This window comes from Drosophila ananassae, chromosome 3R (assembly GCF_017639315.1).
Source record: "Drosophila ananassae strain 14024-0371.13 chromosome 3R, ASM1763931v2, whole genome shotgun sequence".
Lineage (NCBI taxonomy): Eukaryota > Metazoa > Arthropoda > Insecta > Diptera > Drosophilidae > Drosophila > Drosophila ananassae.
Genome location: NC_057930.1, coordinates 14,385,721 through 14,412,774, shown reverse-complemented (window position 1 = coordinate 14,412,774; position 27,054 = coordinate 14,385,721). Strand labels below are relative to the sequence as shown.

General features: G+C 39.9%; 11 protein-coding genes across 18 annotated transcripts; 6 read left to right on the top strand and 5 right to left on the bottom strand.

The window, feature by feature from the left end:
- Window positions 1-10: 10 nt before the first annotated feature.
- On the bottom strand, window positions 11-1,502 carry LOC6496931 (cyclin-dependent kinase 1). Its single transcript, XM_001963074.4, has 3 exons — window positions 1,251-1,502; window positions 446-949; window positions 11-386 (listed from the first exon to the last, which is right to left on the bottom strand). Exons 1-3 carry the CDS (start codon window positions 1,397-1,399, stop codon window positions 146-148), a joined length of 894 nt encoding a protein of 297 aa, XP_001963110.1. The 5' UTR covers window positions 1,400-1,502; the 3' UTR covers window positions 11-145.
- Window positions 1,503-1,716: 214 nt separating this feature from the next.
- On the top strand, window positions 1,717-2,616 carry LOC6498583 (28S ribosomal protein S7, mitochondrial). The gene is made up of 2 exons (XM_001963075.4): window positions 1,717-1,872; window positions 1,944-2,616. The coding sequence occupies exons 1-2, from the start codon at window positions 1,829-1,831 to the stop codon at window positions 2,554-2,556; spliced, it is 657 nt and encodes a 218-aa protein (XP_001963111.1). The 5' UTR covers window positions 1,717-1,828; the 3' UTR covers window positions 2,557-2,616.
- Window positions 2,617-3,066: 450 nt separating this feature from the next.
- On the top strand, window positions 3,067-7,233 carry LOC6498584 (protein daughterless). The gene is made up of 2 exons (XM_001963076.4): window positions 3,067-3,525; window positions 4,550-7,233. Exon 2 carries the CDS (start codon window positions 4,563-4,565, stop codon window positions 6,603-6,605), a length of 2,043 nt encoding a protein of 680 aa, XP_001963112.1. The 5' UTR covers window positions 3,067-3,525; window positions 4,550-4,562; the 3' UTR covers window positions 6,606-7,233.
- An 828-nt stretch (window positions 7,234-8,061) lies between these two features.
- LOC6496930 (malate dehydrogenase, cytoplasmic) lies at window positions 8,062-10,572 on the bottom strand. Its single transcript, XM_001963077.4, has 2 exons — window positions 10,420-10,572; window positions 8,062-9,162 (listed from the first exon to the last, which is right to left on the bottom strand). The coding sequence occupies exons 1-2, from the start codon at window positions 10,420-10,422 to the stop codon at window positions 8,152-8,154; spliced, it is 1,014 nt and encodes a 337-aa protein (XP_001963113.1). The 5' UTR covers window positions 10,423-10,572; the 3' UTR covers window positions 8,062-8,151.
- Window positions 10,573-11,067: 495 nt separating this feature from the next.
- LOC6498585 (myb-like protein Q) lies at window positions 11,068-16,813 on the top strand. Of its 8 annotated transcripts, none has more exons than XM_001963078.4 (17): window positions 11,068-11,405; window positions 12,094-12,273; window positions 12,339-12,452; window positions 12,512-12,661; window positions 12,715-12,801; window positions 13,259-13,477; window positions 13,544-13,625; window positions 13,719-14,660; window positions 14,716-14,850; window positions 14,919-14,954; window positions 15,012-15,215; window positions 15,283-15,561; window positions 15,625-15,686; window positions 15,756-15,819; window positions 15,882-16,292; window positions 16,354-16,506; window positions 16,574-16,813. In XM_001963078.4, the coding sequence occupies exons 2-17, from the start codon at window positions 12,169-12,171 to the stop codon at window positions 16,711-16,713; spliced, it is 3,183 nt and encodes a 1,060-aa protein (XP_001963114.1). In that variant the 5' UTR covers window positions 11,068-11,405; window positions 12,094-12,168; the 3' UTR covers window positions 16,714-16,813. The 8 variants fall into 8 exon arrangements, with proteins under 8 accessions (XP_001963114.1, XP_014762189.1, XP_014762192.1 ...); XM_014906703.3 differs by having other exon boundaries at window positions 13,544-13,637; XM_014906706.3 differs by having other exon boundaries at window positions 13,544-13,661.
- Window positions 16,814-17,109: 296 nt separating this feature from the next.
- Window positions 17,110-18,048, bottom strand: LOC6496929 (U6 snRNA-associated Sm-like protein LSm4). The gene is made up of 4 exons (XM_001963079.4): window positions 17,982-18,048; window positions 17,883-17,924; window positions 17,727-17,825; window positions 17,110-17,476 (listed from the first exon to the last, which is right to left on the bottom strand). The coding sequence occupies exons 1-4, from the start codon at window positions 17,982-17,984 to the stop codon at window positions 17,156-17,158; spliced, it is 465 nt and encodes a 154-aa protein (XP_001963115.2). The 5' UTR covers window positions 17,985-18,048; the 3' UTR covers window positions 17,110-17,155.
- Window positions 18,049-18,095: 47 nt separating this feature from the next.
- Window positions 18,096-18,960, bottom strand: LOC6496928 (COMM domain-containing protein 5). The gene is made up of 3 exons (XM_001963080.4): window positions 18,568-18,960; window positions 18,367-18,510; window positions 18,096-18,306 (listed from the first exon to the last, which is right to left on the bottom strand). The coding sequence occupies exons 1-3, from the start codon at window positions 18,873-18,875 to the stop codon at window positions 18,144-18,146; spliced, it is 615 nt and encodes a 204-aa protein (XP_001963116.1). The 5' UTR covers window positions 18,876-18,960; the 3' UTR covers window positions 18,096-18,143.
- Window positions 18,961-19,203: 243 nt separating this feature from the next.
- On the top strand, window positions 19,204-21,641 carry LOC6498586 (ionotropic receptor 75a). Its single transcript, XM_032455153.2, has 6 exons — window positions 19,204-19,530; window positions 19,582-20,066; window positions 20,123-20,929; window positions 20,984-21,270; window positions 21,339-21,478; window positions 21,537-21,641. The coding sequence occupies exons 1-6, from the start codon at window positions 19,389-19,391 to the stop codon at window positions 21,620-21,622; spliced, it is 1,947 nt and encodes a 648-aa protein (XP_032311044.2). The 5' UTR covers window positions 19,204-19,388; the 3' UTR covers window positions 21,623-21,641.
- Window positions 21,642-22,362: 721 nt separating this feature from the next.
- Window positions 22,363-23,206, top strand: LOC6498587 (ribosome biogenesis protein NSA2 homolog). Its single transcript, XM_001963082.4, has one exon. It carries the CDS (start codon window positions 22,363-22,365, stop codon window positions 23,140-23,142), a length of 780 nt encoding a protein of 259 aa, XP_001963118.1. The 3' UTR covers window positions 23,143-23,206.
- Window positions 23,207-23,328: 122 nt separating this feature from the next.
- Window positions 23,329-24,042, top strand: LOC6498588 (ubiquitin-40S ribosomal protein S27a). The gene is made up of 2 exons (XM_001963083.4): window positions 23,329-23,649; window positions 23,820-24,042. The coding sequence occupies exons 1-2, from the start codon at window positions 23,329-23,331 to the stop codon at window positions 23,967-23,969; spliced, it is 471 nt and encodes a 156-aa protein (XP_001963119.1). The 3' UTR covers window positions 23,970-24,042.
- A 71-nt stretch (window positions 24,043-24,113) lies between these two features.
- On the bottom strand, window positions 24,114-27,047 carry LOC6496927 (prolyl endopeptidase). The gene is made up of 9 exons (XM_001963084.4): window positions 26,873-27,047; window positions 26,189-26,781; window positions 25,995-26,137; window positions 25,774-25,933; window positions 25,590-25,709; window positions 25,449-25,529; window positions 25,003-25,394; window positions 24,675-24,947; window positions 24,114-24,610 (listed from the first exon to the last, which is right to left on the bottom strand). The coding sequence occupies exons 1-9, from the start codon at window positions 26,976-26,978 to the stop codon at window positions 24,211-24,213; spliced, it is 2,268 nt and encodes a 755-aa protein (XP_001963120.2). The 5' UTR covers window positions 26,979-27,047; the 3' UTR covers window positions 24,114-24,210.
- Between the last annotated feature and the right edge of the window lie 7 nt (window positions 27,048-27,054).

Below are 27,054 nucleotides of genomic sequence, written 5' to 3'. Positions count from 1 at the left end.
GAAGTCATACTTTTAGAATTACTTACTTTTATTTTTAAAAGCACTATTTTGAATTAGCTTATCTATTTAACCGAAAAAACTTGATTCTGGTATATATAAGATTTCTTGTTCATATACGTTACTAGATTACCCATATTACAGAAAGTTAGTTTGAGACTAAATCAGCTTGAAAGCCATTAAAGTAAGGATGCTCCAAGATATCCTTCGCGGAAATACGGTGAACCGGATCATAAATTAACATACTTTGGATGAGATTGATTCCGTTGGCATCAAGGTTCTTGAGCTGGTTGGTCAATTGATTGGTTGACCAGCAGGGGAAAGTGTTCTTATAGTCAGGAAGTGATGTTACGCCAGGCCAGATATCTTCAGTTGGTGTTTTTAGAATTCTAAAAGATTCAATGATTATTGGACCTACTCGAAAAATGAAAATGGTAAAAATTCATACCTAAACATTCTGAATAACTGATCAATTTCCGAATCGCCTTGAAATAGGGGTTTACGGGTTGCCATCTCTGCAAATATGCATCCAATAGACCAGATATCCACGGGGCAGGAGTATCTTGGGGAGCCCAGTAAAACTTCTGGCGCTCGGTACCAGAGGGTCACAATTTCGTGGGTATATATACGGACTGGAATGCCAAAGGATCTGCCCAGACCAAAGTCAGCCACTTTTATAATGCCGTTCTTGTCGATCAACAAGTTTTGGGGTTTCAAATCACGATGCAGGACTCGACGGCGATGGCAGAACAGAATCGCACTGGTTATTTGGTACAAATAGCTTCGAACTAGCTTGGGGTCCATATGCTTATCGGCTGGCAATGAGTCCATGTACTTTTTCAGGTCCATTGACAAGAACTCAAAAATCAAGTAGATGCGATTCTCCTCCATCAAGACATCTTCCAAGCAGACAATGTTGGAATGTTTTAATTCCTTGAGCAATGAAATTTCTCTAAAATCAATTAAAAAGAGTAGTTTTATGAGTACATGGCGCATAGGTGATTATGTAGATATGTATGTATGTATGCTTATAAATGTGACATTTTACATAGGAATGTAGATATGTAATTATGTTGCGGTGATCCGCATAATATTCGGAGGCAGTACTAAGTAAAATTACTAAATAACGTGTCATCAGTGTTTATGCCAGTCGGAAAAGGACTTACAACATAAAAACTAAACAGAAATGTGCAAAAATTAATGCTGCATTTAGTGGCTTGGGTTCGGCTTCGCTTGACGCCAAGGCAGGTTACCTGATTGCTGTCGAAGGGACGCCTTCGTCGTCAGACTCCAGGCGAATTTTCTTCATGGCCACTATTTGGCCAGTGAGGCGGTTACGTCCTTTGTAAACGACACCATACGTGCCCTCGCCAATCTTTTCAATTTTCTCAAAATCTTCCATTATTTGCAGACTTTCACAAATCAGACAGACTTTTAAATTAGCGCGTTTTTGGAGTCTCTCTGTCACAATACTGCCAGACTTTCCAGTTTCCAGTAGTAAACAAAAAATACTTCATTTTTGTATTGTTTGGACCGCGGAATAGGAACATCGGGATTAATACTGTTGGTGTATTTTAGGTTTTTTCAAATAGCCTAGCCAAAGAAACACTTCAAAATAATAATAACTTACAGTAAAATTGTAATTTTTGTCACAAAAACATTTTAATTTAAGAATAATATTTTAAATCCAACGAATCAGGAAACATTCCCCGTTCCAGTTTGCGCCTATTGAGATGGAATGTCGTTGTTATATTGACACTCACACATGCTTGTACCAAATATATTGAACGAATCTACTATTTTCTTTTACCGGAAAATATAGAATGCCAAAATGTCTTTTCTAACTAGAATAGTAGGCAAATCAACAAGTTTCAGGTGAGTCTTTACCCTAAGCATGGTTTCGAGTCTTCCAAACTCCTTTCATTAACGTCGCTTTTTTATTTTAGTGGCATTCGATTGATGTCGGTATATCCGCAACATTATGTTGAACCCATAGTGCAAAAAGATAAACAGATCGAACAAAAGGATGAGCTCACAAAGCTTCACCATATCCCCATAAAGGCTGCTCTCAACAAGTCATCGGATACGGTCTTCCACGACGATACGAAGGAGAAGCTGTTGAATTATATAACGAAAAAGGGAAACAGTGCTTTGGCCCGTACGCTCCTGTCGAAGGCATTTGAATTAATCAAAAGGACGCAAACGGAGCGCTTGAATCTTGCTAAAGGGGACAAGGATAAGGTAATCACGAATGCCGAAGTGCTTTTGAAACAAGCTGTGGAAAACTGCCGGCCGTTACTGCAAGTAACTGCCATTAAAAGAGGTGGTGTTACCTACCAAGTGCCTGTTCCCATCACGACAAAGCGATCCTACTTTTTGGCCATGAAGTGGCTATTGGAGGCAGCTCGTGAAAAGGAGCGGAAGGTGTCCCTTCCCGAAAAACTGGCATGGGAAATCCTCGACGCCGCCCATGGTCAGGGAAGGGTTGTCAAAAGAAAAGATGACCTGCATAGGCAGTGTGAAGCAAACCGCGCCTATGCTCACTATCGATGGAGCTAAATATGTGTAATTAAAATAATTATTTTAATAAAACTTTGAGTTATGTTAACAATTTGAAAATATTTGTTATATATTCTTTACAATATTTAAGATGGGAGGGAAAATATAGCCAGTAGAAACAGCTGCATAATATTTACAGGATCATTTATCATGGTATAATTTATTTGTAATGTAACTAATTTAAAAATGAAAATATTTAATTTGTTTTTCAATAAAAAGAAATAAACAGTATCAGCTGTTTAGTGTTTGGTGCACTTGATTTTTAGACTTCACGGAAGATTGGGTTACACTGGTCGGCTGCCGTAACTTGGCAGCACTAAATTGGTATTTTTAGAAACTTAAACATTTCATATCGATGTTAGTGGACAACATATGAGGCTTCAAAAGTAGCTACCAAAATAAATAATAAATAAAATAAATTCAAATATCGCTAAAAAACTGATATATAAAATTAGAAAACAAAAAATACTTAAATTATTAGTGACGGAAATCGACTATCGAAATTGTAACAATTTATCGAAACGCAACTCTACAGATGACGCACGAAGAGAACAAAGATGGCGATCCCTCCCGACCGAAAAAATCGTGAAACGAGCTGAATGATAAATAAAGAATTTTTTAATTGTATTCAAACTCCCGCAAACGCAGTGAAAAATATTAGTTAGTAACAGTGTCATGCGTACTTACAATGTGTAGAATAAAAATTTATCGCAGAACAGTTCGTTATTAGCTGTGCATTTGTACTTGGGTCCCCCAAAACACATAATCAAACGAGTTGTAGTAGACTGGGCTGCATCAAAAGAAAAAAAAAAAAGTTGATTAATTCACGAAAAGGGACTGGCAATTGATTGGGATTCTCGGTATTAGCCAAGGAAAAATATGTATATGTAATACATAGGCCGTGGCTCGACGTCAACACTCGCTGCAACAAAAGGAATTGCATACATAGAATTGACAGTGGATATTAGGGTGAGTACTTTTCACGAAGTTGGCTTAAATTGGGTTCAGGGCACATATTGCACATTGAATTTGTGGCGAATGTTTTTGCCGTGGATTTCGGTAGATATAAATATATATGTACAACGAAGCTATGCACGAATTAATTCCGTTTAAATGTATGTGGATATATTTTCATGATTCTGCATACATACACATGTATGTATGTATATGCATGTACGAATGCTCGTAAACAAAGTAACTGCTTATGTATAATTCGGTATGTATGTATGTATGTACATACATATGTGTAACAACAATGATCAAAAGTTACTCTGTTGCTGTCGCGTGTTCGTTCGATTGTGTGTGTTTAGTTTATTTTTATAATAAATATTGTATATTTTTAATTTCCGATTCCGATTTCAATTCCAATTCCGATTCCGATTCCCTGCATCCATCCGATTCACAACTCTATGTACGATACGATGTACATGTATATATATGTATGTATGTATATCATGTAAGTATCGTGTACATGAGTTTCGTTCGTCTTTCATGGAAAATTATTGTGAATCAGGTGTGGAAAAGAGATTAGAAGCCTTTCTTTAAATTTATTCTTCTGCAATATATATTTTGATATATTATTTTTAGTTTTGGTTGAATTTTGGACGAAATGTATCGTCGCTTCTGATCAAGTTCTCCTTTGGGGATAATATTTTCATACTTTACATGCATGTAGAGTCGAATTATCGGTTTCCGATCCTCTGAATATTCACTTTTTCTAAACCCTACTCACTTTTATTAATAAAATCCTTTTTTTTATAAAGTTAATATTATATTGTCTAGTACTCTATTCAAGTATATTCGAACAGGAGCTAAACTACAAAATATATTTACTTTTTAAATATATTGCCACGCCCCTTACTCTAATTTGTCTATTTTTTAATTTAATGCTTACAATTTTTAAGAAACAACTTAGTGCCTTACCTGTTGCATTGGGGGAATAATGCTATTAAAAATAGTTATTTAATGACACACTCTCTGTTTTTTTTTGTAGATCTATTGCAGATATGGCGACCAGTGACGACGAGCCGATGCACCTTTATGAGGTGTTTCAAAACTGCTTCAACAAGATTGCCAACAAGCAGCCCACAGGATCGGTGGGTGGAGATCGCGGCGGTGGCGGCGGCGGGGGCTACCACTCGCCCTATGGCGGCCTCGGTGTGGAGAATGGCATGTACCCCAGTGACTTCAACACAATGCACGATTCGGCCAACGGGGGTAACAATCGTTTCGCAAACACCTCCACTGTCGATCAGTATTTTGACTCCTCCGCCGCCGGTAGCGGAGGAGCGTGGTGCCAGTCACAGATGAGCAGCGGCAGCAGCTACATGGGCCAGGGGGCATACCAGAACAGTGCCCTGGATCAGCAGCAACAGCAGCAGGTGCATCCAGCGGACGGGCTTGGCCTGGGAATGGGTGGCGATGGCGGCATGCACTGCCCGGTGTCCACCACCCTGCCACCGATGAGCTCGTTCCGAGCTAGTACTGGCGGTGGCCAGCAGACGCCAGTAAATACCCCAGCCGTGTTCAACTCGCCGCAGCCCCACAACCACGCAGTACAAGCTCAGCACAGTGCATTGTCCACGGCTGGACCGCTTGGCCATCACTCATCGCTCAACCATACGCCGCACGCACATTCCCACGCCCATACGCACGCCCTGCCACTCCCCCACGCCCACCCACTCCACAGTCAGCAAAACAGTCCTGCGGTGCAGGGTGCGGACGCGTTCAGTGGTGCCGGGAAAGTGGCCGGAGCTGGTAACTCCACGGCGGCGGCCCTGCGTCAGCAGATGTACATGCCGGCGGATCAAAGTATTAGCAGTTTCGGTTCGAACCCCTCCACGCCTGTCAACTCGCCGCCACCACTGACCCAGTCGGTCGGAGGAGGCGCCGGAGAGCCTTCTGTGTCTGGAGCAGCCGGCTGGGGTCACTCGGTGCTAAATGGCGGTGGAGGTTCCGGCTACACCGGCGATATGGGTCCAGTGTCCAGCCTTCACACCATGGCCTCGGTGTTCCAGGGTGTGCGCATGGAGGAGCGTCTGGACGACGCCCTTAATGTGCTGCGGAATCATTGCGAGCCCGAAATGTTGGCTGGAGTTAATCAGGCCATGTCCTCGATGGATAATATTGATGCCCTGTCCTCGTTTGTGCCCAACTCGCCGTCGCACCTGGGAAGCGGCGGCGGCGGGAATTCCGCCTCCGCTGTCAGCAACGCGTCGAACGCCAATGCTCTGGTGCACGAGGTCCTGGCCATGGGAGCATCGGCGGCCGGTACATCCGGGCAGTCGGTGGGCCTGAAACTGGATCGAGGCGCATCCACTTCGCTGCCGAAGCAAACGAAAAAGCGGAAGGAGCACACGGCCATCAGCAATGCGGTGCCGGCGGGGGTCTCCACCACCACCTCCAGCCTAACTAGCCTCGACATAGCTGACACGAAGCCAACCAGCTCGATTGAGTCCTCGAACTCGGGCGGCCTGCAGCAGCTATCGCAGGGCGGAAAGGCCTCCAAGCGTCCAAGACGCTACTGCTCGTCGGCGGAGGACGATGACGATGCCGAGCCGGCGGTGAAGGCTATTCGGGAAAAGGAACGCCGTCAGGCGAATAACGCACGCGAACGGATCCGCATTCGGGACATAAACGAGGCGCTCAAGGAGCTGGGGCGTATGTGCATGACGCACTTGAAATCGGACAAGCCACAGACCAAGCTGGGTATTCTGAACATGGCCGTGGAAGTGATCATGACGCTGGAGCAGCAGGTGCGCGAACGTAATCTAAATCCGAAGGCGGCGTGCCTGAAACGACGCGAAGAGGAGAAGGCCGAGGATGGGCCGAAGTTGAGTGCCCAACACCATATGATTCCGCAGCCACAGCCGGCTGGTAGCAGCTATCATGGGCAACAGCCGGCGCAACTAGTGCCACCAGCGTCTCAGACGATTAGCAGCATGACCATATCCCTACCCGTCAACCAGGCCAACAGCGTCCTGCCGCCACACTTGCACCAACAGCAACAGCAACAATCGCAGCTCGGACACGCACAGCTCCCGCAATAGCATGCACCGCACAGGAACCCACCTCCTCCTAGTTCGTCGTCATCGTCGTCGTCCCACTCTTCCATAAAAACCGAATGTATTGAAGGCTCTGCGGCCAAGTACTCAGCCAACTTGGAGCTGGAGAGTCAGGTTTTAAGCAATATGTTCTGGCGTTGTCGTCCTCCCAAATTGCAGCCACAACCCCTACAAAATGTACAACACTTTTAACACATAAAAACATAAAAACTAAAAAAACAAGGAAAACTTAAAAAAAAAAAAATGAAAGGAAAGAAAAACGAAAAAACAAAACGCCCAAATGATTGCCAATCCACATACACAAAAACTAAAAAACAAAAAAAAAACAATACAGAATTGCTCTTTTTTTAAAAAACGATTGTATATAGCTGTTCCATTACGTTTAACCTGGGAAGATCTTTTTCGTTTTTTTTTTAGAATGTTTTGATTTAATAATTTGTTTTATTTTGTGCGATATCACCGTAGCCATATTTTTTATATACAAATACATGCATACATAACGACATAATTAAGTGAAAATAGTTTTATAATAAAAAAAAAAAACACAACACATAGACTTACTTCTATATATTCCCGAGAGCTAAGGAATAAATATGTCCATATTAATACTTTATATATTGTGTTACAATGTTCTTTTTATGTGATTACAGAGAAAGTTGCACATAATGATAATGGTGTAGTATGGTAACCACGGAAATAATCGTTATCTAAGATTAGCTGGTAATTGTTGTAGTTACTTAAGGCTTCAAAGAGACACGTTCATGTGTTTTTATACTTTAATTAATTATACTTTTTTCGCTAGGGTAGGTCAACCGGAATTAGAAAAAAAAACCAACAAACAAACAAACAAACATGCCCATTATAAACCATTAACTGAAATTAAAAACAAAAAAAAGAGTGAAGCCAATGTAATTTCCCAGAATGTATGACATGGATAGGTGTTTAAAGTGTTATAACAGACTCTTTAAGGCTCTAACTTCATATATCTTCGCCGGATCATTTTTTAGCTTTGGTATATATATATATTTTAAACCGCTTACATAATTCATGAAACTACTTGTACAATTTTTTAGACTTCGTGACTTCATTGATTTCGTTATAATAAATGGTATAATAGAACGTTTATACCAAATAATATTTTGATAAACTGTCGATTTTATTCTTCTTTATTATCGCTATATATTTAAATGTGGAAATAATATTACTTTAGATTGGCATTACTAGCTGTTAGCCCTACTAACATGCTTTGAAGCCATGGATCTTTTTTCGACTTCTTTACGAAATAGGAATCTCAAAACTGAAATCTTTTTGTATTATTAATTAGTAAGGGATCAGTCTGGCCATTTTTTCAATGAAAAACACTCGATTAAAGCATAATTCAATCATCTAATCCATTTATAATTTTAAAACTCCAACCACTCCAATTACAAAGATATTTAAATTATTATTTACAAATTTTTTATTGCCATGAACTTTGTTCCTAAATGCACAACTAAATTGTTAGTAATTTTTGATTAATGTCAAGGTCGCTCTACAGGTTCGACACATTCGAGTCCAAAACAGACAAGGCCTCGTCCTTTTCCTCCTGCAGCTCCTTGCCAGTAATGCTCAACTTTGACTTGGCGAAGTCGCTGAGGGTGAGGCCCTCGACGATCTTCCATTGCTTGTTCTTGATCTCGACGGGGAATGAGAAGATGACGTCCTTAGGCGAGTTGTAGCTGCCATCGGAGAACACTCCCATCGACACGAACTTGCCGGGAGCAGTGCCATTCCACCAGTCATGCATATGGTCGCAGGCAGCCTTGGCGGCCGACATGGCGGATGACATTTTGCGAGCCGCGATGACGGCGGCACCGCGCTTCTGCACGGTCTCCACGAAGGCGCCTTGCAGGTAGGACGCATCATTGACGGCATCCACCACCGACTTGACGGCGCCATTGACCACCACCTTGCCCTGGCCAGCATCGGGGTACTGGGTCGAGGAGTGATTGCCCCAGATAATGATGTTGTTGACAGCGGAGATGGGTACTCCCACCTTGGCGGCAATCTGAGAGGTGGCGCGGTTCTGGTCCAACCGAGTCATAGCGGAGAAGTTCTCCCGGGGAATAGAGGGAGCGTAAGAGGAGCACACCAGGGCGTTAGTGTTGGCCGGGTTACCCACAACCAGCACCTTAACGTCCTTCTTGGCGAACTTGTCCAGGGCCTGGCCCTGGGTCCTGAAAATCTTCACGTTGGCGGACAGCAGGTCCTTGCGCTCCATTCCCTCCTTGCGGGGCATGGCACCCACCAGGAAAGCGGCCGACACGTCCTTGAATCCCACAGCCGGATCGGTAGTGGGGACCACCTCAACGAGGAGTGGCAGGGCACAATCGGCCAGCTCCATGACCACGCCCTCGAGAACTCCGACCATGGGAGGAATATCCAGCAAGTGGAGGATGATGGGCTGATCCTTTCCAAACACCTCGCCGCGGGCGACCATGTACAGCAAGGAGTAGGCGATTTGGCCGGCAGCTCCGGTCACAACAACGCGAATTGGTTCAGCCTAAAAATATGACATTTTTTTAATATATGTTTGAGTAATTCTTACAGAAAAGAGGCGACCATTAACTATTATTAAGTAAAGGTCTGGGCCCTATACATATTTTATTTTATTCAAGTACCCACTACTAGGTTACTAAATAATTGGCTATGTTTAGAATCAGCTGAGCTAATTATACTATATTTTTTCATCCAGCCTTTGCCTTTAATTTATTTTATTTTTAGATATTTGGCAAAGATCTGCAATGTGTTAATATTCAGGGCATCTTTGACGCAAAATATATTTGTTGATTTTCTCAAACATTGTAAGAATAAGCTTTCTGAATAAATTTTCTATAAAAATGGGCATGAGGATATCACAAAATATTATTTGAATTAAAATAAAGAAAAAAAGATTAGTTGGATTTTGCAGTATCCGTATATAGTATAGGGTTTACTAGAGATAGTGCTACTTATAGCTTCATATATTATATCTTTTTTTATATTAGAGACTTTAGATTAGCGAAATCCCTCCCTGTAACTTGATTTATCAAAATAGTATACTGAAAGGAAAGAGAAAACCTCTAGAGGGGCCTCTGCTACCCAGCTGGGCTGTTGCATTCCTCACTACCCTTGTTATGCAATCTCAGTTACAGCCTTTCTGTGGGGAAAGTAAATGTAGGGCGCAGGTGGCAACCTGCAACAGACCCCAAGAACCATAGGCTAGGCACTGAAGACTAAAGCGGGGAACTTCGTGCTCCCCTCTGCTGTAAAGAGCGTCACCCAAACAATTGGCTATTTGTAAATTAGTTGAACCGGAACTCCTGGTATTTACCAGGAGTAAATTGTTTTTGATAAGATACGACAGATTCGGCTATTTGGACTTTGTTTTACGGTTTCAATTAAGTAATGTGCGCCTTTACATAAGCCTTATCTGCTGGTAAAAATGATGGAAAAATCAAATGCTTTATCTCAGTCAATTGGCAATTAGCCTGCATGGAAAAAATGTCAAAACCTCTTCACGGGTCCACTGATCGCATCCATTTGTGCATACGTATCTACGTCACAGAGGTTTCAATGATACGATGGAGAGAGGTCGAATGAATGTTAAATTTCCAGAAAAATGTCGGAACATCCTACACATACTCGCAAAGCTACTTGTTATTGCGGGTGTGCCTAAGTGTGGGGTCCATCTTAAATGCCCCCTGAAGAATCCGTTTATTTTTAATCAAAATTTTAACTGTGTTTGATAAATAATTATTTATTTCGCCGGTTCTCTTACCATTTTGCAAAAATTTCTCCGGGTCAGCACTCCAAGTTGGGGGAATTAGAGATAATAATAAGAGATAATTAATTGAGGTGGAGACGCAAGAGTTATCGATAGAACCGTTTTGAAACATTGAATATATCGATGTTTGGCAGGGTGACATCGAGGTTCTTTTATTATCTTCCCTTGAATTTGTCAACCTTTTTTATCTTTTTAATATTTAAAATTATATTTCAAAGGCAGAAATCAATTAAGTAGTTTCATTAATTAAATCAACCATCTTATGTCAAAGGCGATAGTTTAAGATTTTTCAGCACTTCCCTAAAAAGATAAACCGTTATTAGTTTGAGCTGATTCTATATATGTATTCACTTGTACTCACCTTTATATTTTTATTTCCAATCACTTTCTTTTGAATATCAAACAATTGGTTACAACAACCCACAACACTAAACTTTAAGTTTCAGACAGGGCTGCAAAAAAGTTCAGGTACTTCAGTTTCAGAGACGTTGTTGCCAGATCAAAAACATATATCGCAACAAAATTAATAACAAAAACAAAGCAGAAAATCAGTCAAAATAATTTGTCAGGCATGTTGCGGCAGCAAATTGGTAGCTGTTCGTTCCCTATTTTACAATTTAGATAACTGAAGTTATTTATCTTTATGCTTTATTCGCAATTGCTCCGCAAATCTTCCCCATGCATCTCAAAATTTATGCAGTATTTTATTTGATGTTCCATTTCATCAGTACCGAAATGCAATGTCGTTGTTACATTGTCACTCATACGTGTATGTTCATATATTCAGTCGTTGCAAATTCCAATTAATTCGTGAATTCTGCGTTAAATTCTCACTTTGTGGTGCCTCTCGACAATCCCTCTACTTTCAGGTCATTAAACCCAGATAAATAGCTACTATTTTTCGAAAACCAAGCATATATTTTTGTGTGCGAACACTGAGAATTGTGTGCCTAAAATCGAGTGATATCTGTTATGAAAAGGTATCCATATTTAAAAATACACTTACTTGTATGCGTACGTAGTCGCACATATGTATGTGGATTTTGTATATACAAAGACTTACCTGACAGTAAACACCTTGTCCAGGTACTATAAAGATTGTATGTGGTTGTTAGCACCCATCGAAACGGAAATAAAATAACAATTAAGAGCATTAACTTTAAACACTGACAGTATGTACGATTAAAAACATACGTACATATGTCCGTATGTCACCATTTACATCCTACATACATAATACATATGTACATATCAAAATGTTCGTCTCGGAAAAATCAACACAAAACTGAAAGTTTATAGATATTAGGTTCAGAAAACTTGTTTTCATAGTGTGCAAAATAATGGCAATGTTCAGATGAATCATCAAAAAAGAGATATTACTTCGATGCAGACCTTTTTCGTGGCTTATATTCGCAATGATCATCATCGTGTTATTTTGAAAGGTGTAAATAACGGCATCTCAACATTTTTTTTTCCAACACAAATTAAAAAAGAAAGAGTTTAATTTTTTTTATATACAAACATATATATATTATTTTGGCGTGTTATCGCAAGTAAATAAAAAACAGATACGTGCTGACAATTAAGACGAAGCTAGAAATTGAATACGCTCTATAAACTCCCCACTGTCAAAGCAACTTAAAATCAATTCCCTTTATTTTTTTACAGCTTTGTTCTCATCACCATCGACAATTGACTAAAATTTAGCACTGCGACTACTTTACTAGCAATAAACACCTGAAAATGAACGGCCTAAGCAGCAACGATGACGCAGTTGAGTGTCCTTTGTGTATGGAGCCGCTGGAAGTGGATGATTTGACTTTCTTTCCATGTACCTGCGGCTACCAGGTGAGCACCTTCCCTCGCTCAGAATGTTGAGGGACAGAACTAATCCAGAACTAATTCAATTGCAGATCTGCAGGTTCTGTTGGCATAGGATTCGTACGGACGAGAACAAGTTGTGTCCAGCATGCCGAAAGGAGTATCCCGAAAACCCTGCGGACTTCAAGCCGTTAACGCAAGAAGAGGTAAGTAATAGTAGATTTTATATTAACTTTGCCATTATTTTTATTTTATCTTATTGCAGATGATTGCGTTCAAGTCGCAAAAACGGCAAAGGGACCAACAACGAAAGCAAAAAATCACAGAGAACCGAAAACACCTGGCCAATGTTCGTGTGGTTCAAAAGAACCTGGTGTTTGTTGTTGGGCTACCACCTAGACTTGCTGATGCAGACGTATGTTTCAATTTTTAGGATATTCCTTCACATTCTGACAAGTTTATTTGCAGATTTTAAAGAAACACGAGTATTTTGGTAAATATGGGAAAATTCATAAAGTCGTTATAAATCCAAGTACCACGTATGCCGGGGTCCAGGTAAGAGTTGTAAGATTCAATAATTAATTACTATTCTTATACATTTACGAGGTTCATTGACAATACCCGAGTTGATCAGAAATTTTTTCAACGCAGTTTCTATGAAAACGATGGTATCTCAAGTAATTTTCATAGAAACTAAAATCAGATTTATTGTCTCTTCTATTTTTCCAAAAATTTTTCAGTTTTAATTTTATTCAAAAAAAAAAATCTGGTAAGCAACAAAATTTTTTTTTTAATTTGGAGCTAAACAAAATTGGTAAAATTGTAAGATATTCATTTTTTTTCAACTTATAACACTTGTGCAATTATTTCCTCTAAAATAAATAATATTTAATGGAATCAAAATTGCAAAATGCAGTAAAAATAAATCTGCGAGGGTATCTACAACTTCGGTCGCTCGAAACGAGCCAAATATCATTGCATTCCATACTGATAACAACTTTTGCACTTCAAGGGTCCATCAGCTTCAGCCTACGTCACATACGTTCACAACTCGGATGCTTTGCGGGCCATTCAAAGCGTCAACAACATAATGATAGATGGGCGGCTCATAAAGACTAGTTTGGGAACAACGAAGTATTGCAGCCATTTCATGAAAAACCAGCAGTGTCCCAAGGGCGACTGCATGTACTTACATGAATTAGGAGATCCTGAGGCTAGTTTCACAAAGGAGGTAACTATCACTTAACTTTGCTAATGTTTGGACATTTTTTAAAAATTTGGTGTCTTGTCCTTTAAGGAAATGCATCAGGGAAAACACCAGGAGTACGAAAAGCGCCTGCACGATACTCTAATTGCCTCGTTCGGACCGAATACAACAGGTATTATTAATGGTAATGGAGTTTCTAAAGCAAATGGTAATTGTTTCCAAAATGGAAAATAAATGAATTAATATTTTCTGTCCCAAAAAATAGCTGCGATAGCATCGTCATCGTCGGCGTCGTCATCATCATCTGGTTCTGGTTCGGCTGCGAATGCCAGTTCGTCAGGGAATTCCCAGCAAAAAGAGGCCTGGCCAAGTTTATCAGTCTCCCCCATCAACGGCAGGGAAGCAGCAGCATCTAATTCAAATAATTCCAGTGGAAAGAACAAAAGAGATAAGCTGCGCAACGAAAAGAGACACGAAAAGAACAAATCGAAGAATAAAAACAGCGCCAACTCAAACACCAATGCATCGAACAAGGAGAACTATGTTCCCGAGACTCGAGCCGGCACTAGCATAGAAACTTTTGCTGAGGCGACGGCGGATCCACCGGCGGCTCCCGTTAAAACAGAAACACACAATTCCAACAATCGTTCGAGAGCGGAACGGGGGGCCAAAGACAGGGGCTCCAACCAGAAAAGGGAAGAGCAGAAGAAGAACAAGGAGAATGCTCCAACACCAGCACCCACAGTAAGCAAGTCATTGGAACAGGACGAGGCGAGCGAGAGTACAATAACAACACAAAAGAAAAAAGAAACAATCGATAGCTGTGAGGATAGTTTACCACAAAAGAGATTAGCTGCCACCAGCGTTCAAAGATCTGTGAGCTCTTGCAGTGACAATAGCGAGGGTCATGTGTCTGAGAGTAGTGTTAGTGAAAAGAGTTTGCCTGGTGACGATTATCAGGAGGAGAAGTGCAATAGCTCGATCTCTGAGAGCCCCCAAGAGATTGTGAAGCCTCCGGAAGGCGAGGATAAGACTAATGAAGAAGTAACAGAGGCTGAACAGGACCTTTCTGGACAGAAGTCTGAAGTAAGCGAGAGTACTAGCCCCACTGCTGTAGCCGCAAATGGTATCCAAGATACTGTTTGTCCAGCGGAAGAGCAGCCAGCCGAAACGTCGAATTTGTCGGAGAACGGAACCAGAGTATCTGGTAAAAAAAAAGTCATTCCTCATTTATTTTATGTGTTTAAGATGTTTTATTGTAGATGCCCTGTCCAAGCTCAACATTTTTGATGATCCGCCTAGTTTCTTTACATCGTCATCATTCCAGCAAGTCCCGCTTATAAAGAATAAACTAGATTTGGAAATGCGGCAGTCGCACTTACCAGACTTGGTCAATGGTAAGAATCGTCATTTAAGAGTGTCATTAACTGAATTTGCTTACCTTTCTTTGCTTTATTTCTGACAGATATTGATGGTATACAGAAGGCATCCAACACAAATGGTAATTTATATAGAAATATACATTATTATATCATTATTTAAATAACTTTTGTTGTAGAATGGGAGGAAGCTTTCAAAAATGTGATGATACGCAACACTAGGCACGTGGAGGAGCAACTGCTTCAGCAACAACACTTACAACAGCAGCAGCAACATCACCATCAGCAAGTATTGCATCAACAAGAAGAGTATCTTCGCATGCACGAATTACAGAAACGTAACAACTTTGCGAATATTTCACAAATGAATGGTCCTACAAATGGTATGTGCTTGCAAGTGAAAATATTTCTCAAAAAACCTGTTAACAAATTTAGTTGTTCATTTTGCAGATTTCCTTAGCCACTTTCAAGCAAATCCCCTTGAACTAAATAGAGTGCAAGCACATGCTCTTCTGCAGCAGCAACTTCTACAACAGCAGCCTGGCGAAAATGTGTTCGGCGGTAATATGTCAAAGTTCTTCGATTTTCATAAAAGTCAACAGCAGTCGCACCATCCGTATCTTAATGGGCACACACCACAACTGAATGGGAATGGTGCTGTGCCTGATCCACAGAGAGTGGCAAACTTTATGGAAAACAATCGACTGAATTCGCCTTTTGTTGAAAATGGTATGACAAATATATTTTTTATAGTTTAATCAAATAATTAAATAGATAACTTGATTGTTCTAGGACTTATTAACGCGCAACAGCAGCCTCAGAAACAAAGGCTGATGGGAATGTTCGAAAATATGGTATGTTTAAAGATATTGAATATCTAAAAACGGGATAAAGATAAATAAATATTACAACTTTATTAACAGCCCCCTAATACACAATCTCAGCAGAGTCGGTTTCCCCAAACATCAATCGTTGATGATGATTTAGGTAAGCATTTTCATACTTCTCCTTATTTTCTTAAGAAATTAATAATTAAATATATTATATAGGCTTCGATCCATTTATTGAGACACAAAAGGGCCTAGCAGAACTTATGGAAAATGAAGTTGTACAAAAGCAGAGTATTAATAGTGAAAACGCAGTGCCGAAGATGCCGCCACAGCCACAGGTTCCCCCGCATCAGCAGATGGTTGAAAGCATGCAGAGATCTCGCATGCCACCGCCGCCTGGCTTCAACCATGTGAACACATTAGGCTTGGGGGGATCGTCGAGACTGCAGCACACAAGTAAAATGATGCCCTTCATGAACATGCCGCTTAATGGAGTCGCCAACAATGGTGGCCCAGGACAACATCAAATGCCGATGGGTGCCAATTGGAATGCTCATTTGCCAATGCACCAAAACCAGGGACAACCCGTGGGCGACTCACAGTTGCAACACCAAATGGCTCACAACAAAAGTAAGTAACTTTACATCACAATTGGTTAAAAAGTAAATATGTATTTGTATTTTCGTTGAAGTTTACAACAACAGTGACTGGACTGCAATGGATCCGGCTATACTTTCATTTCGACAGTTTTCATCGTTTCCACAAAACCAAATTCCCCCACATCCTCAACAACAGCAGGATATGTTTATGCAGCATTTGGCTCAACAGCAAAATTCCCAGAGTGGTAGGTGTTTTTTTTTTTAAATTATATTCATCATGGTTGATTAATTTTTTACCATACACAATTTCAGGTTTCAACAATCAACCACAGCAACTCCTTCCTATGGCGATGCCCAATAATTTGCTGAACGGACAACAATCGCAACCGCCGCAGGTTAATGCCAATGTTCAGGGCATGCTTGAGTTTTTAAAAAGCCGTCAATTCGTTTAGCTACAATACATATAAATATTACATTTGTTTACCTGTACTCTTTATTAAATATTTCTTAAAGTAAATATAGGCAAAATAAAATTCGAATATAATGAAATTACATGATACAAAGACGGTAAAGTGAACTTTTGCATGCTGAAGCAACACATTCGAAACAAGAATCAAGGCTTAATACCAATGAGACTTCTTGTGCCTCAAGGATAGAAACAAAAACATCTTAGGCGTGATTTGGAGCTAGATATTAGATCGATTTAACATTCCGATAGCGTGAGAATGGAAATAACTATCCAATAAATCCAAAACTCACGCGAATGAAATTATCGAGACTGGGCGTATTTGTATAGCCATTAGCGTTTCGTAAAAAAAAATGTCAAATTTTAATAATAAATAATTGACTTGAACGGTGACTCCAATTACATATTTATTTCTACGGTCTGTACAATTACTTTCTGTTTTTGGGAGCATGGGGCAGACGATTCCCTTGACCACCGGCCCCTCCTCCCAGGCGCATTGGGTTGTTTCCAGGTCCTCCATATCCTTGCCCACTCCTGTTGCCGACGTTATTGCGATTTCCACCGGGCCGTCCACCGCGCTGATTTTGCGACGAGTTGCCACCGCGGTTCTTGTTCATCTCTGTGCGATTTCTCGATTTGGCCTGGGCATCTTCTTTCACCATATCAATCACTTCATCGGGAATTCGCAGGTATTTAATCGTACTGCCTCGAATATAGCATTCCGGCATACGCCAAAACCGGTCACCATCCTACAAAAATATACATTTTAAATTATTCAATATTTTTAGGAGTGGGTGTTGGCATCAGATATAGCTATGAAATAAAAGCGCAAGCCAGGTAAATAACCAGAGAATGCTATAGCGGGAACCGGCAGACGACCGTTGAACTGCTGAGAACGGCCTGCCGGTTCCCGCTCTTCAAGCCATCGTCAGCTGCCTCGATTCTTCACTACCACGGCGGGCAGTGAAATCAAGTACACTCTTTTATATTAAAACCCACCTTTGATGTACAAATAACGTCGCGAAGATTAATATTCATCCAGGAGTCGCAGCTAACCAAGTGGCCATTGTAGGTTTCACCATTTTTCAGCTCAACCAACTAAGTAAAAACAAGTAATTAAAGCCTGGGAAACATACGCTCCAATAGAACTCTTACCATGGGATGGCTCTGAGCCGTCTTTAACAGGGATAAAGGAAGCTGCAAAGGGATTCATTTAAATTTATTTATTTCATTTAACAAAATTTTATTATTTACCATGTTGAAACAATTTAAGCGGAGACAACTATCGATATTTAAATATCGATGGAGATGAGTAAAAAAAATACTAAAAGCGATACTGATACGATAGATAAAAAACAAAAGAATATAGTGATTTTTATTTTATTTTTTATTTTTATATTAAAATAAACATAATTATTAATAAAGTGCACGGCTTTGCATCGATTGCAGCTCATTCAGAAGCAACGCTATGTTGTACCGCACCTGTTGAAACATAGACAATGGCAGTTCCAGAGTTCGAAACTCCTTGTTTTGAAGTTTAAAATGTAGAACTATTGTTGGTCTATTAATTTGCACAGAACTGGGAATAAATTGGTTAATGTTTCGATTTGATCGGCGTACAATAACAATAAGCACTTACTTTAAGGATAGGGAAATATTAATTCTCCACTGAAACTGGGACATTTTGCTGCGATCCATCTTGGTAGCCGAAAAATTATTGCACAAAACGTCTCTATGGTTTATCAGGACTTTACAAATATCGTCCACGTATTCCTCTGTAAAACTATTAAAGGAATGTTAATCTTAGTTCTTTTGAAGCATAACTTACTAGGATACTAACTTTAAATCATCCAATAAACAATTTCGGAGCTCATGGTGTTTAACGGCTCCTTTTGGATACCTCAAGTATATTTGCATCGTTAAGAAGACCATGGTGAAGAGTTCGCAGAAGTTGGAAGGAACCTTATGTCCAGCATTTGTTAGTTTGTTTATGGCAAGGGACAGCACTTCGGAGGAAGACTTCTTTGTTTCAATAAAATGCACAGACACCTGTATAAGGACCCTGAGAAGAGACTTGGAAAGTTGGGGAACGAATGGAGTATAGGGCTTAACACTCCTTAGGAGATTATATCTAAACGTAGACGACATTTTGATAAGACATTCCTTTCTCCAAAATAAACTGTGGTACTTATTTTTGTAAACACATCAGAGATGGGAGTATATGGGCAATCGATTAATTACGGTATTTTTTTAAATAAATATTAAAGTTTATAAAAACAAAGTTCTTATATTTACGAAAATATATAAAAAATTGGAAATAGGAACTAACCACTGTTAGTTTCTTCTCATAATATCCATCAACAAATAAATCAACCAAGATTTAAATCTAATTTTTTGAGCAACATAAGCCGCCAAATTACTTAAGGTTTAAATAATTGTACTGGGTTTCACTTACTCTTCCTCGCTAATCGATTTTAACAATTGCAGTTTTAGGCGTAATGTGACTCGAAAATTAATTCAATATGAAATCATGGTATAATGAGCCAATTTAAACGATTTAAATCCTGTCGTTAAAAATTGACAGCAGTTCACGCTGTCAATCAAAGGGTGAACAGGTTGCGTATAAAAGTAAAAGCTCCTGCGAGGGTGCAAACATTCAAAATGAAAGCCTTATTGTGTCCGTTAATTTTAATCCTTGCAACACGCGAGGTAAGCTTGCAAATGAGTGGTTTAGTATTAACCAACTTTGTTACAAACTTGGTCAAATCAAAAAATGCAATTATTTTTTCATGTTTTATTGGAGGTAAGTTTAAATGTTAAAATAAATTATATTGAACATAAAATTGCATTCTAGACTCGCGAGATACTACTCAGGCCCTGATGGAAATAGACCAGTTTGTTAGTTTTGTCCATTTGGACCAAAACTATTCGTTGTCATCCATATTGACCCGGGAAAATTATGCTCGAACATCCGTTTTCGTGAATGCTCAATGTAATGGTACTTCTAAACTCGTTTCGGAAGCCTCAGAACAAAGATACTTTAACAAGACCTATCAATGGCTTCTCTGGGGTGTCGACATCGACATTGATTCCTTGTTTCCTTTGGATATTAACTACGTGGGACCAAACGCCCAGATAACCTATGTTAATAAATCAGAAAATGGCTACGCATATTGGGATATTCATTCAAAAGGAAGGCATTTGCGAGCTAGCCTTGAAATTAATTTAATAGCTACATTAATTAATGGAAGAATCAATATAGTACGCAATATTTTTCAGCTGCAGAGTATTGAGTCTCGTGGGCAGTTTAATGGTCTAACCCTTAGAGGAGCTAGCGTGGTAAGTTTTCCACTTTTTTATTATATGACAGCTTTACCAATCTTATAAACTTTCAGATAGATAAAGACGATATATACACAAATGAACAAATTGAATCTATACTTTCCCGGCCAACAAAAGATTCTGGTGTTGCCGCCTTCATTAAATATCACTACGAACTTCTAGGACTTTTAAGGGAACGTTTCAATTTCTCTGTAAATTTCCGAAATTCAAGAGGTTGGGCTGGACGATTGGGAAACACTACTTTTCGGCTTGGTCTCCTGGGTATCATTATGAGAAATGAAGCAGACATCGCCGCATCTGGAGCCTTTAATCGAATAAACAGATTTGCAGAGTTTGATATTATTCACCAAAGTTGGAAATTTGAGACTGCGTTTCTGTACCGCTATACTTCTGATTTGGATACCCATGGAGGAAGCGGAAACTTTTTATCTCCGTTTAGTGACAAAGTGTGGTTTTTCTGTTTGTTAACCCTGGCTATTTTCAGCGTTATTTGGATAATTTTCGAAATAATAGATGGTTTTTTCCTGCATAGAGGAGATAATCTTAAAGCCTTATCTACTAAACAAGCTACTAACAAAATTGAATCTAAAATCAAAACAACTTGTATTGAAAGAGTTCTTCAGACTTTTGGGGCTGTTTGCCAGCAAGGCTTGGACCCCATTCCTAAAGATCGTTCTGTACGGTTCCTCGTGATGACATTATTTCTATTTTCCCTTGTTATGTACAACTATTATACCTCTTCGGTTGTGGGTGGATTGTTAAGTTCATCCGACCAGGGGCCATCCACTGTGGACGAGATAACTTCAAGTCCCTTAAAGATATCCTTTGAGGACATTGGCTACTATAAGGTTTTATTCAGAGTAAGTAAGTGACATTTTTTTTTTGCTTTCACAAGAAAATATTCTTGTTTTTAGGAAAGTAAAAACGCATCTATAACGAGATTGATAGAAAAGAAACTATCTTCTTCCCGATCTTCAAGTGAATTGGCCATTTTTTCACACATCGAAGAAGCTGTTCCATTTTTGAAAGCCGGTGGTTTCGCTTTTCATTGTGAAGTTGTGGACGCTTATCCTGTGATTGCAGAATTTTTCGATGCCAATGAGATTTGTGATCTGCGTGAAGTTTCTGGTCTGATGGAAGTGGAAATAATGAACTGGATTTTACACAAGAACAGCCAGTATACTGAAATTTTTCGAACAGCGTATGTTTTTGCAAAAAAATTTTTTGGAAATGTAAATTTTTTTAAAATTTAATTATTGGTTTTTGTAGCATGTGCAATGCCCATGAAAAAGGCTTTGTGGAGCGCATTCTGAGGCGAAGACAAATGAAGAAACCAGCCTGTCAGTCATTATATACCGTATATCCAGTAAGTCTATCGGGAGTTTCATCAGCCTTCATTATTCTTATTTGTGAGTTGATTCAAGTTACCTAGAAATGGTTTATTATTTATTTTAATATACTTCATAGGTGGATGCATTATGTCATTGATCTTTTTAGGTTTAGAGATTTTATATGTTAAATTTGAAATTAAAAAGGTATTTAATAAAATATAAACGGCAGCGAGACAAAAAACTAGAGAACACAATACTTTGAAGTACACTTTTTTTGGTTTCAACTTCAATTTATGACATTTTGAAGGGATTTTAAATTACAATGACTTTATATATTTATTACGAAGATTTAAACTCATTTTAGAAGTTTTATAACTCTTTAAAAAACAGCTTTAAAAAAGCTAAATCTAGCTATAATTGCGAGTAGTATTGCCAACTATCGCTCGAATCAAAAGGTTGCCAGATTTTGAAAAAAGTAGCCCTGGGCAAATGCAACTCTGGAATTTTCTCGTTTCCTGTCACGCCGAGTACTAGGGCTCTTTTCCTTTTTGATTCTGTTGCCGAAGTGAGGTAAGTTTTTGGTCTGTGTTTATTTTTAAGCCGTTAAGTCGTGAAAAATACGGGAAAATAATCAATTAATGGTGCCTTAACACCTTTTACTTGCTACGAGTGCAATATTTTCAATGATAAATTGTAATTTAAAAAAAATAATGGCGGAGCACATGCAACATTTATGAGCAATTTTGCTTGGTTAAATTTTCTTGTGAAAAGACTTGCATTGTGAAATTTAAATTTATACATTAAGGTAAGTGAAATTGTGCGTAAATGGTTGTCTGTCGAAAGTCCAATTTGGCCGAAAATGTCCACAGAAAACATATTTTCGCATTGTGAAATGGCTTTGGCAAATTTAACGTCTCGACCCATTTCAGATCGGGTGCCCAGAATTATAACCATCCTCCACCATGCCGCAGAATGAGTATATGGAACGCCATCGCAAGCTGTATGGCCGGCGATTGGATTATGAGGAGCGGAAACGCAAGAAGGAAGCCCGTCTTCCCAAGGAGCGTGCACGCAAGGCCCGCAAGTTACGCGGCATCAAGGCCAAGCTCTTCAACAAGGAGCGGCGAAATGAGAAGATCCAGATCAAGAAGAAAATCCAAGCCCACGAGGAGAAGAAGGTTAAGAAGCAGGAGGAGAAGGTTGAGGATGGAGCCCTGCCCCACTATCTGCTGGACCGTGGCATCCAGTCCAGCGCCAAGGTGCTGTCAAACATGATTAAGCAGAAGCGCAAGGAAAAGGCTGGCAAATGGGACGTGCCCATTCCCAAAGTACGCGCACAGTCTGACGCGGAAGTGTTCAAGGTGCTGAAGACAGGAAAGACGAAGAGGAAGGCCTGGAAACGCATGGTTACCAAAGTCACATTCGTCGGCGAGAACTTCACCAGGAAGCCTCCGAAGTTCGAGCGATTCATCAGACCAATGGGATTGCGCATGAAGAAAGCCCACGTGACGCACCCCGAACTGAAAGCTACATTCAACCTACCTATTATTGGGGTAAAGAAGAACCCCAGCTCTCCAATGTTTACGTCGCTGGGAGTGATCACAAAGGGAACAGTGATTGAAGTCAACATTTCCGAACTTGGTCTTGTGACGCAAACAGGAAAAGTGGTTTGGGGAAAATACGCCCAGGTCACAAATAATCCAGAGAACGACGGCGTCATCAATGCAGTGCTGCTTGTTTAACCTTCAAATAATTCTCCCTACTTTTAAGCTTGCGACTAAATAAACAACAATTATAACTATAAAATATTGTTTCATATTTTTTGCGTTATTTAGATTTAAAGATAGTTTAAGGAATCATTTTTCTGTACCAACTTCTATACAAAACAACTTTTCTTATTTCTTGCAGTTTGGTGACTGGTAATCAAGATGCAGATCTTCGTTAAGACCCTCACGGGCAAGACCATCACTCTTGAGGTCGAACCGTCGGATACCATCGAAAATGTCAAAGCCAAGATTCAGGACAAAGAAGGAATTCCTCCAGATCAGCAGCGTCTGATCTTCGCTGGCAAGCAGCTGGAAGATGGTCGCACCCTCTCTGACTATAACATTCAGAAGGAGTCTACCTTGCACTTGGTGCTGCGCCTTCGTGGTGGTGCCAAGAAGCGCAAGAAGAAGAACTACTCCACCCCCAAGAAAATCAAGCACAAGAGGAAGAAGGTCAAGCTAGCTGTCCTGAAATACTACAAGGTACAATCAATACTCCGACACCCCAATACATTCTGATCTGTTCTTGGAATTCTTGAGTCTTGGTCTTGCGCTCTTTGACCTAAGATTTGGCGTTCAGAGTGACTTATTAACTTACCGTTTATTAACGTTTATTTAAAAACATTTAATAACTCGCTTGTATTTATTCACAGGTCGACGAGAACGGCAAGATCCATCGTCTCCGTCGTGAGTGCCCCGGAGAGAACTGCGGCGCTGGCGTCTTCATGGCTGCCCACGAAGATCGTCATTATTGTGGAAAGTGCAACTTGACCTTTGTCTTCAGCAAACCAGAGGAAAAGTAAATCGCTACATAACATGTACGTTTCCAGATATACAATAAAATTAGGAATTGAATAATAAATTCAATCACAGAAATTTTTATGATTTTTATTCATTGGAGTAGTGTCTGGAACTTAAAAAAATAGTTAATCAAAAGAAAACAAATATTCTTTTATAGATTCTACTTTTATTTTGAAAATAAAGCAAAGTATAAAAAGCAATTTTTACTTTACTGACAAATGCAATTCATTCAGTGTTTGCGCCTTAAACGTTGACTGTATCGATATTCAGACTTTTGGCCAAGAAAGTCAATATATCAGTGGCTTCCTCAATGCGTTTCGAGGTTGGTTTTCCAGCGCCATGTCCGGCCTTTTGGTAGACCCGCAACAGAAGAGGATTTTTCTGGAACTCCGACTCGCGAACAGCCTCCTGCAGAGCAGCAATAAACTTCAGGGAATGCAGAGGACTAACGCGATCATCATGATCGGCCGTAAGGATCAGGGTCGATGGATACTCCGTTTCGTCGCTCTTGGGCGTATGCACATTGTGCAGTGGCGAAAACTTGTACAGATTCTCAAAGTGCTCCTTTTCAGAGGGATTTCCGTAATCTGAACACCAGGCATGTCCAATGGTGAACTTGTGGAAGCGTAGCATATCCATAACTCTGTTTCAAATCATTTTAAATAGTTCATGATTACTTTAGTTTTAAATTGTTAAAAAGGACCTACCCGACTTGAGCCACAGCTGCTCCAAACAAATCGGGACGTTGGTTGATGCAGGAGCCGACTAGAAGTCCACCATTGGATCCACCCTGAATGGCTAAACGGTCCTTGGTGGTATATTTATTGTCAATAAGGTATTCGGCAGCGGCTTGGAAGTCATCAAACACATTCTGCTTGTTCAATAGCCGGCCACCGTTGTGCCACTTCTCGCCGTATTCGCCACCGCCTCGCAGGTTGGGATAGGCAAGGACGCCATCAAAGGTGTCTATAAACATAAGACTAGAGAAAGTCGCCTTTAGAATGCATATACATTTTCTAATAGCATTATAGCTACCCTGAAAGTCCAAATGAGGGCAGCATACTGATGTTAAAACCTCCATATCCGTAAAGAAGACATGGCCGGGGTTCAATACTATCACTTTTTTTGCGGATAATAAACATGGGCACTTTGGTTCCATCCTTACTGCTGTAGAAAATTTGTTCTACTGCATAGTCCTCTTGTCGGAATCCTTCTAGGTTCAGCTTTATTTCGCGGAAAATTTTAGGCTTCTGATCGGGCGTCTTAAAATCGTATTGGTAAATTGTGCCAGGATTCAGGAACGAAGAATAGTTGTAGAAAATTTCCGAATAACGCTTCTCTCCCGTTGTCCCCACAATGGTGCCAATATCCAAATCGAATTCTCGCACCAGCTTGCCATCATTCAATGAATGTACTTGTAAAACGCTCTGAAAAGCAAACAAAATTAATATTTTATATATGGAAGTTCAAATTTTAGTTACCTTGACATCCCTTATATAATTAACAAGCAATTTGTCTCCATCGACGCACTTAACCCAGTCCAATACGTCGGACTTATGCTCCTAATTTTTGAAAAGACATCTTTTAATTTCATTTCTTTCTAAGAATAAGCAACTACTTACAGCAATAAGAGTCTGCCAGTTGGCTTCTTCTGGTTTTTCAAAGTCTATGACTATAAGTTGATAATTGGGTGCCTTTTTATTCGTGCGGAAGTACACCTTCGAGCCCTCATTGGTAATATACTACAAGACATGATAATATGTTTGTTATGTTTTCAGGATGGACTAACTTTTGATTTAAACTTACTTCGTAATCAGCTTCAAATTTCTCCACAATTTTTTTAACATTCAATTTAGAATTGATTTCCTCGCCAGGCTGTAGATCTGCGTAAAATACAATGTTGTCCCGGCAATCCTTTACAATAGCAAGTATCAAGTATTTTCCACAATCCGATACTGTCGATTGGCTGAAGAATGAAAGAAACAATTATAAAATTTATTTAAACGAAATTAAATAAAATGTCTTACATTCGCCATGAAGGTTCTTCGGGAAACTCCACAACAAGGGTATCCTTGTCTTGACTCTCTCCCACGCGATGGTAATACAACTTCTGGTTTTCATTTTGTTTCGTCTCAGAGCCATCGGTCTTGCCATCTTGATCGGGATATCTCTGAAATAATAATATAAATTAAATGTCATATTCAAATGCCTCGCTACTTACTCCATAAAAGAAGCCTTTGTTATCTTTTGTCCAGGATATCTCGGAGAATTTCACCTTTTCGAGGACCTCACTCAGATCTTTGCCGGTCTCAGCATCTCGGATGAGAATTTTCACCCAATCCGAGCCACTTTCACTCAGGCCATAGGCCATGTATTTTCCATCCTCGGAGAAGGTCTTTTGGGTCAAGGCGATGGTGCCATCTTCCGAGAGACTGTTGGGATCGAGGAAGACCTGACTCTCGTCTTCCAAGGTCTTCTGCTGGTACATGACACTTTGGTTTTGCAGGCCAGTGTTCATAAAGTAATAATAATAATTTCCATGCCGATATGGGCAGCCATATTTGGGATAGTTCCACAACTTGGTCAGCTTTTCATTGATTTTCTTCCACTGGTCACCGCTTTCGAGGAACGGCCGGCTAATATTGTTTTGGGCGTTCACAAATTCCTCGGTTTCCGCCGAATCCGGATCCTCCAGCCACCGGTATACATCTTTAATTGGCGTTCCATGGAAGTCATCCTCCACTGTTGGATCTTTTCGTGCGATTGGATACGCAATGAGCTTTTTAGATAAAGTGCTGGTCATGACTCTGGTACCTGCCATATGTGCGTACATGCAAGATAATCCAATTTCACAAAAATGCTCATGTAATCTTATTCATTTAATTATTTTATTTGATTGACTTACGGTTAAAAGGCAAGCTTCGATGTATATACTTTTTGGGCAGTGCTTTTGGTACAATTATTTGGCAAAATCGGCGAAACAGCAATGGGCCTTGAAAAATGGTATGCATTTGCAAAATTATCAATGCAAAACTTGAATTCACTCTTTTCGCAATCTCGATAAATATCAGGGGTATTCGTTCACAG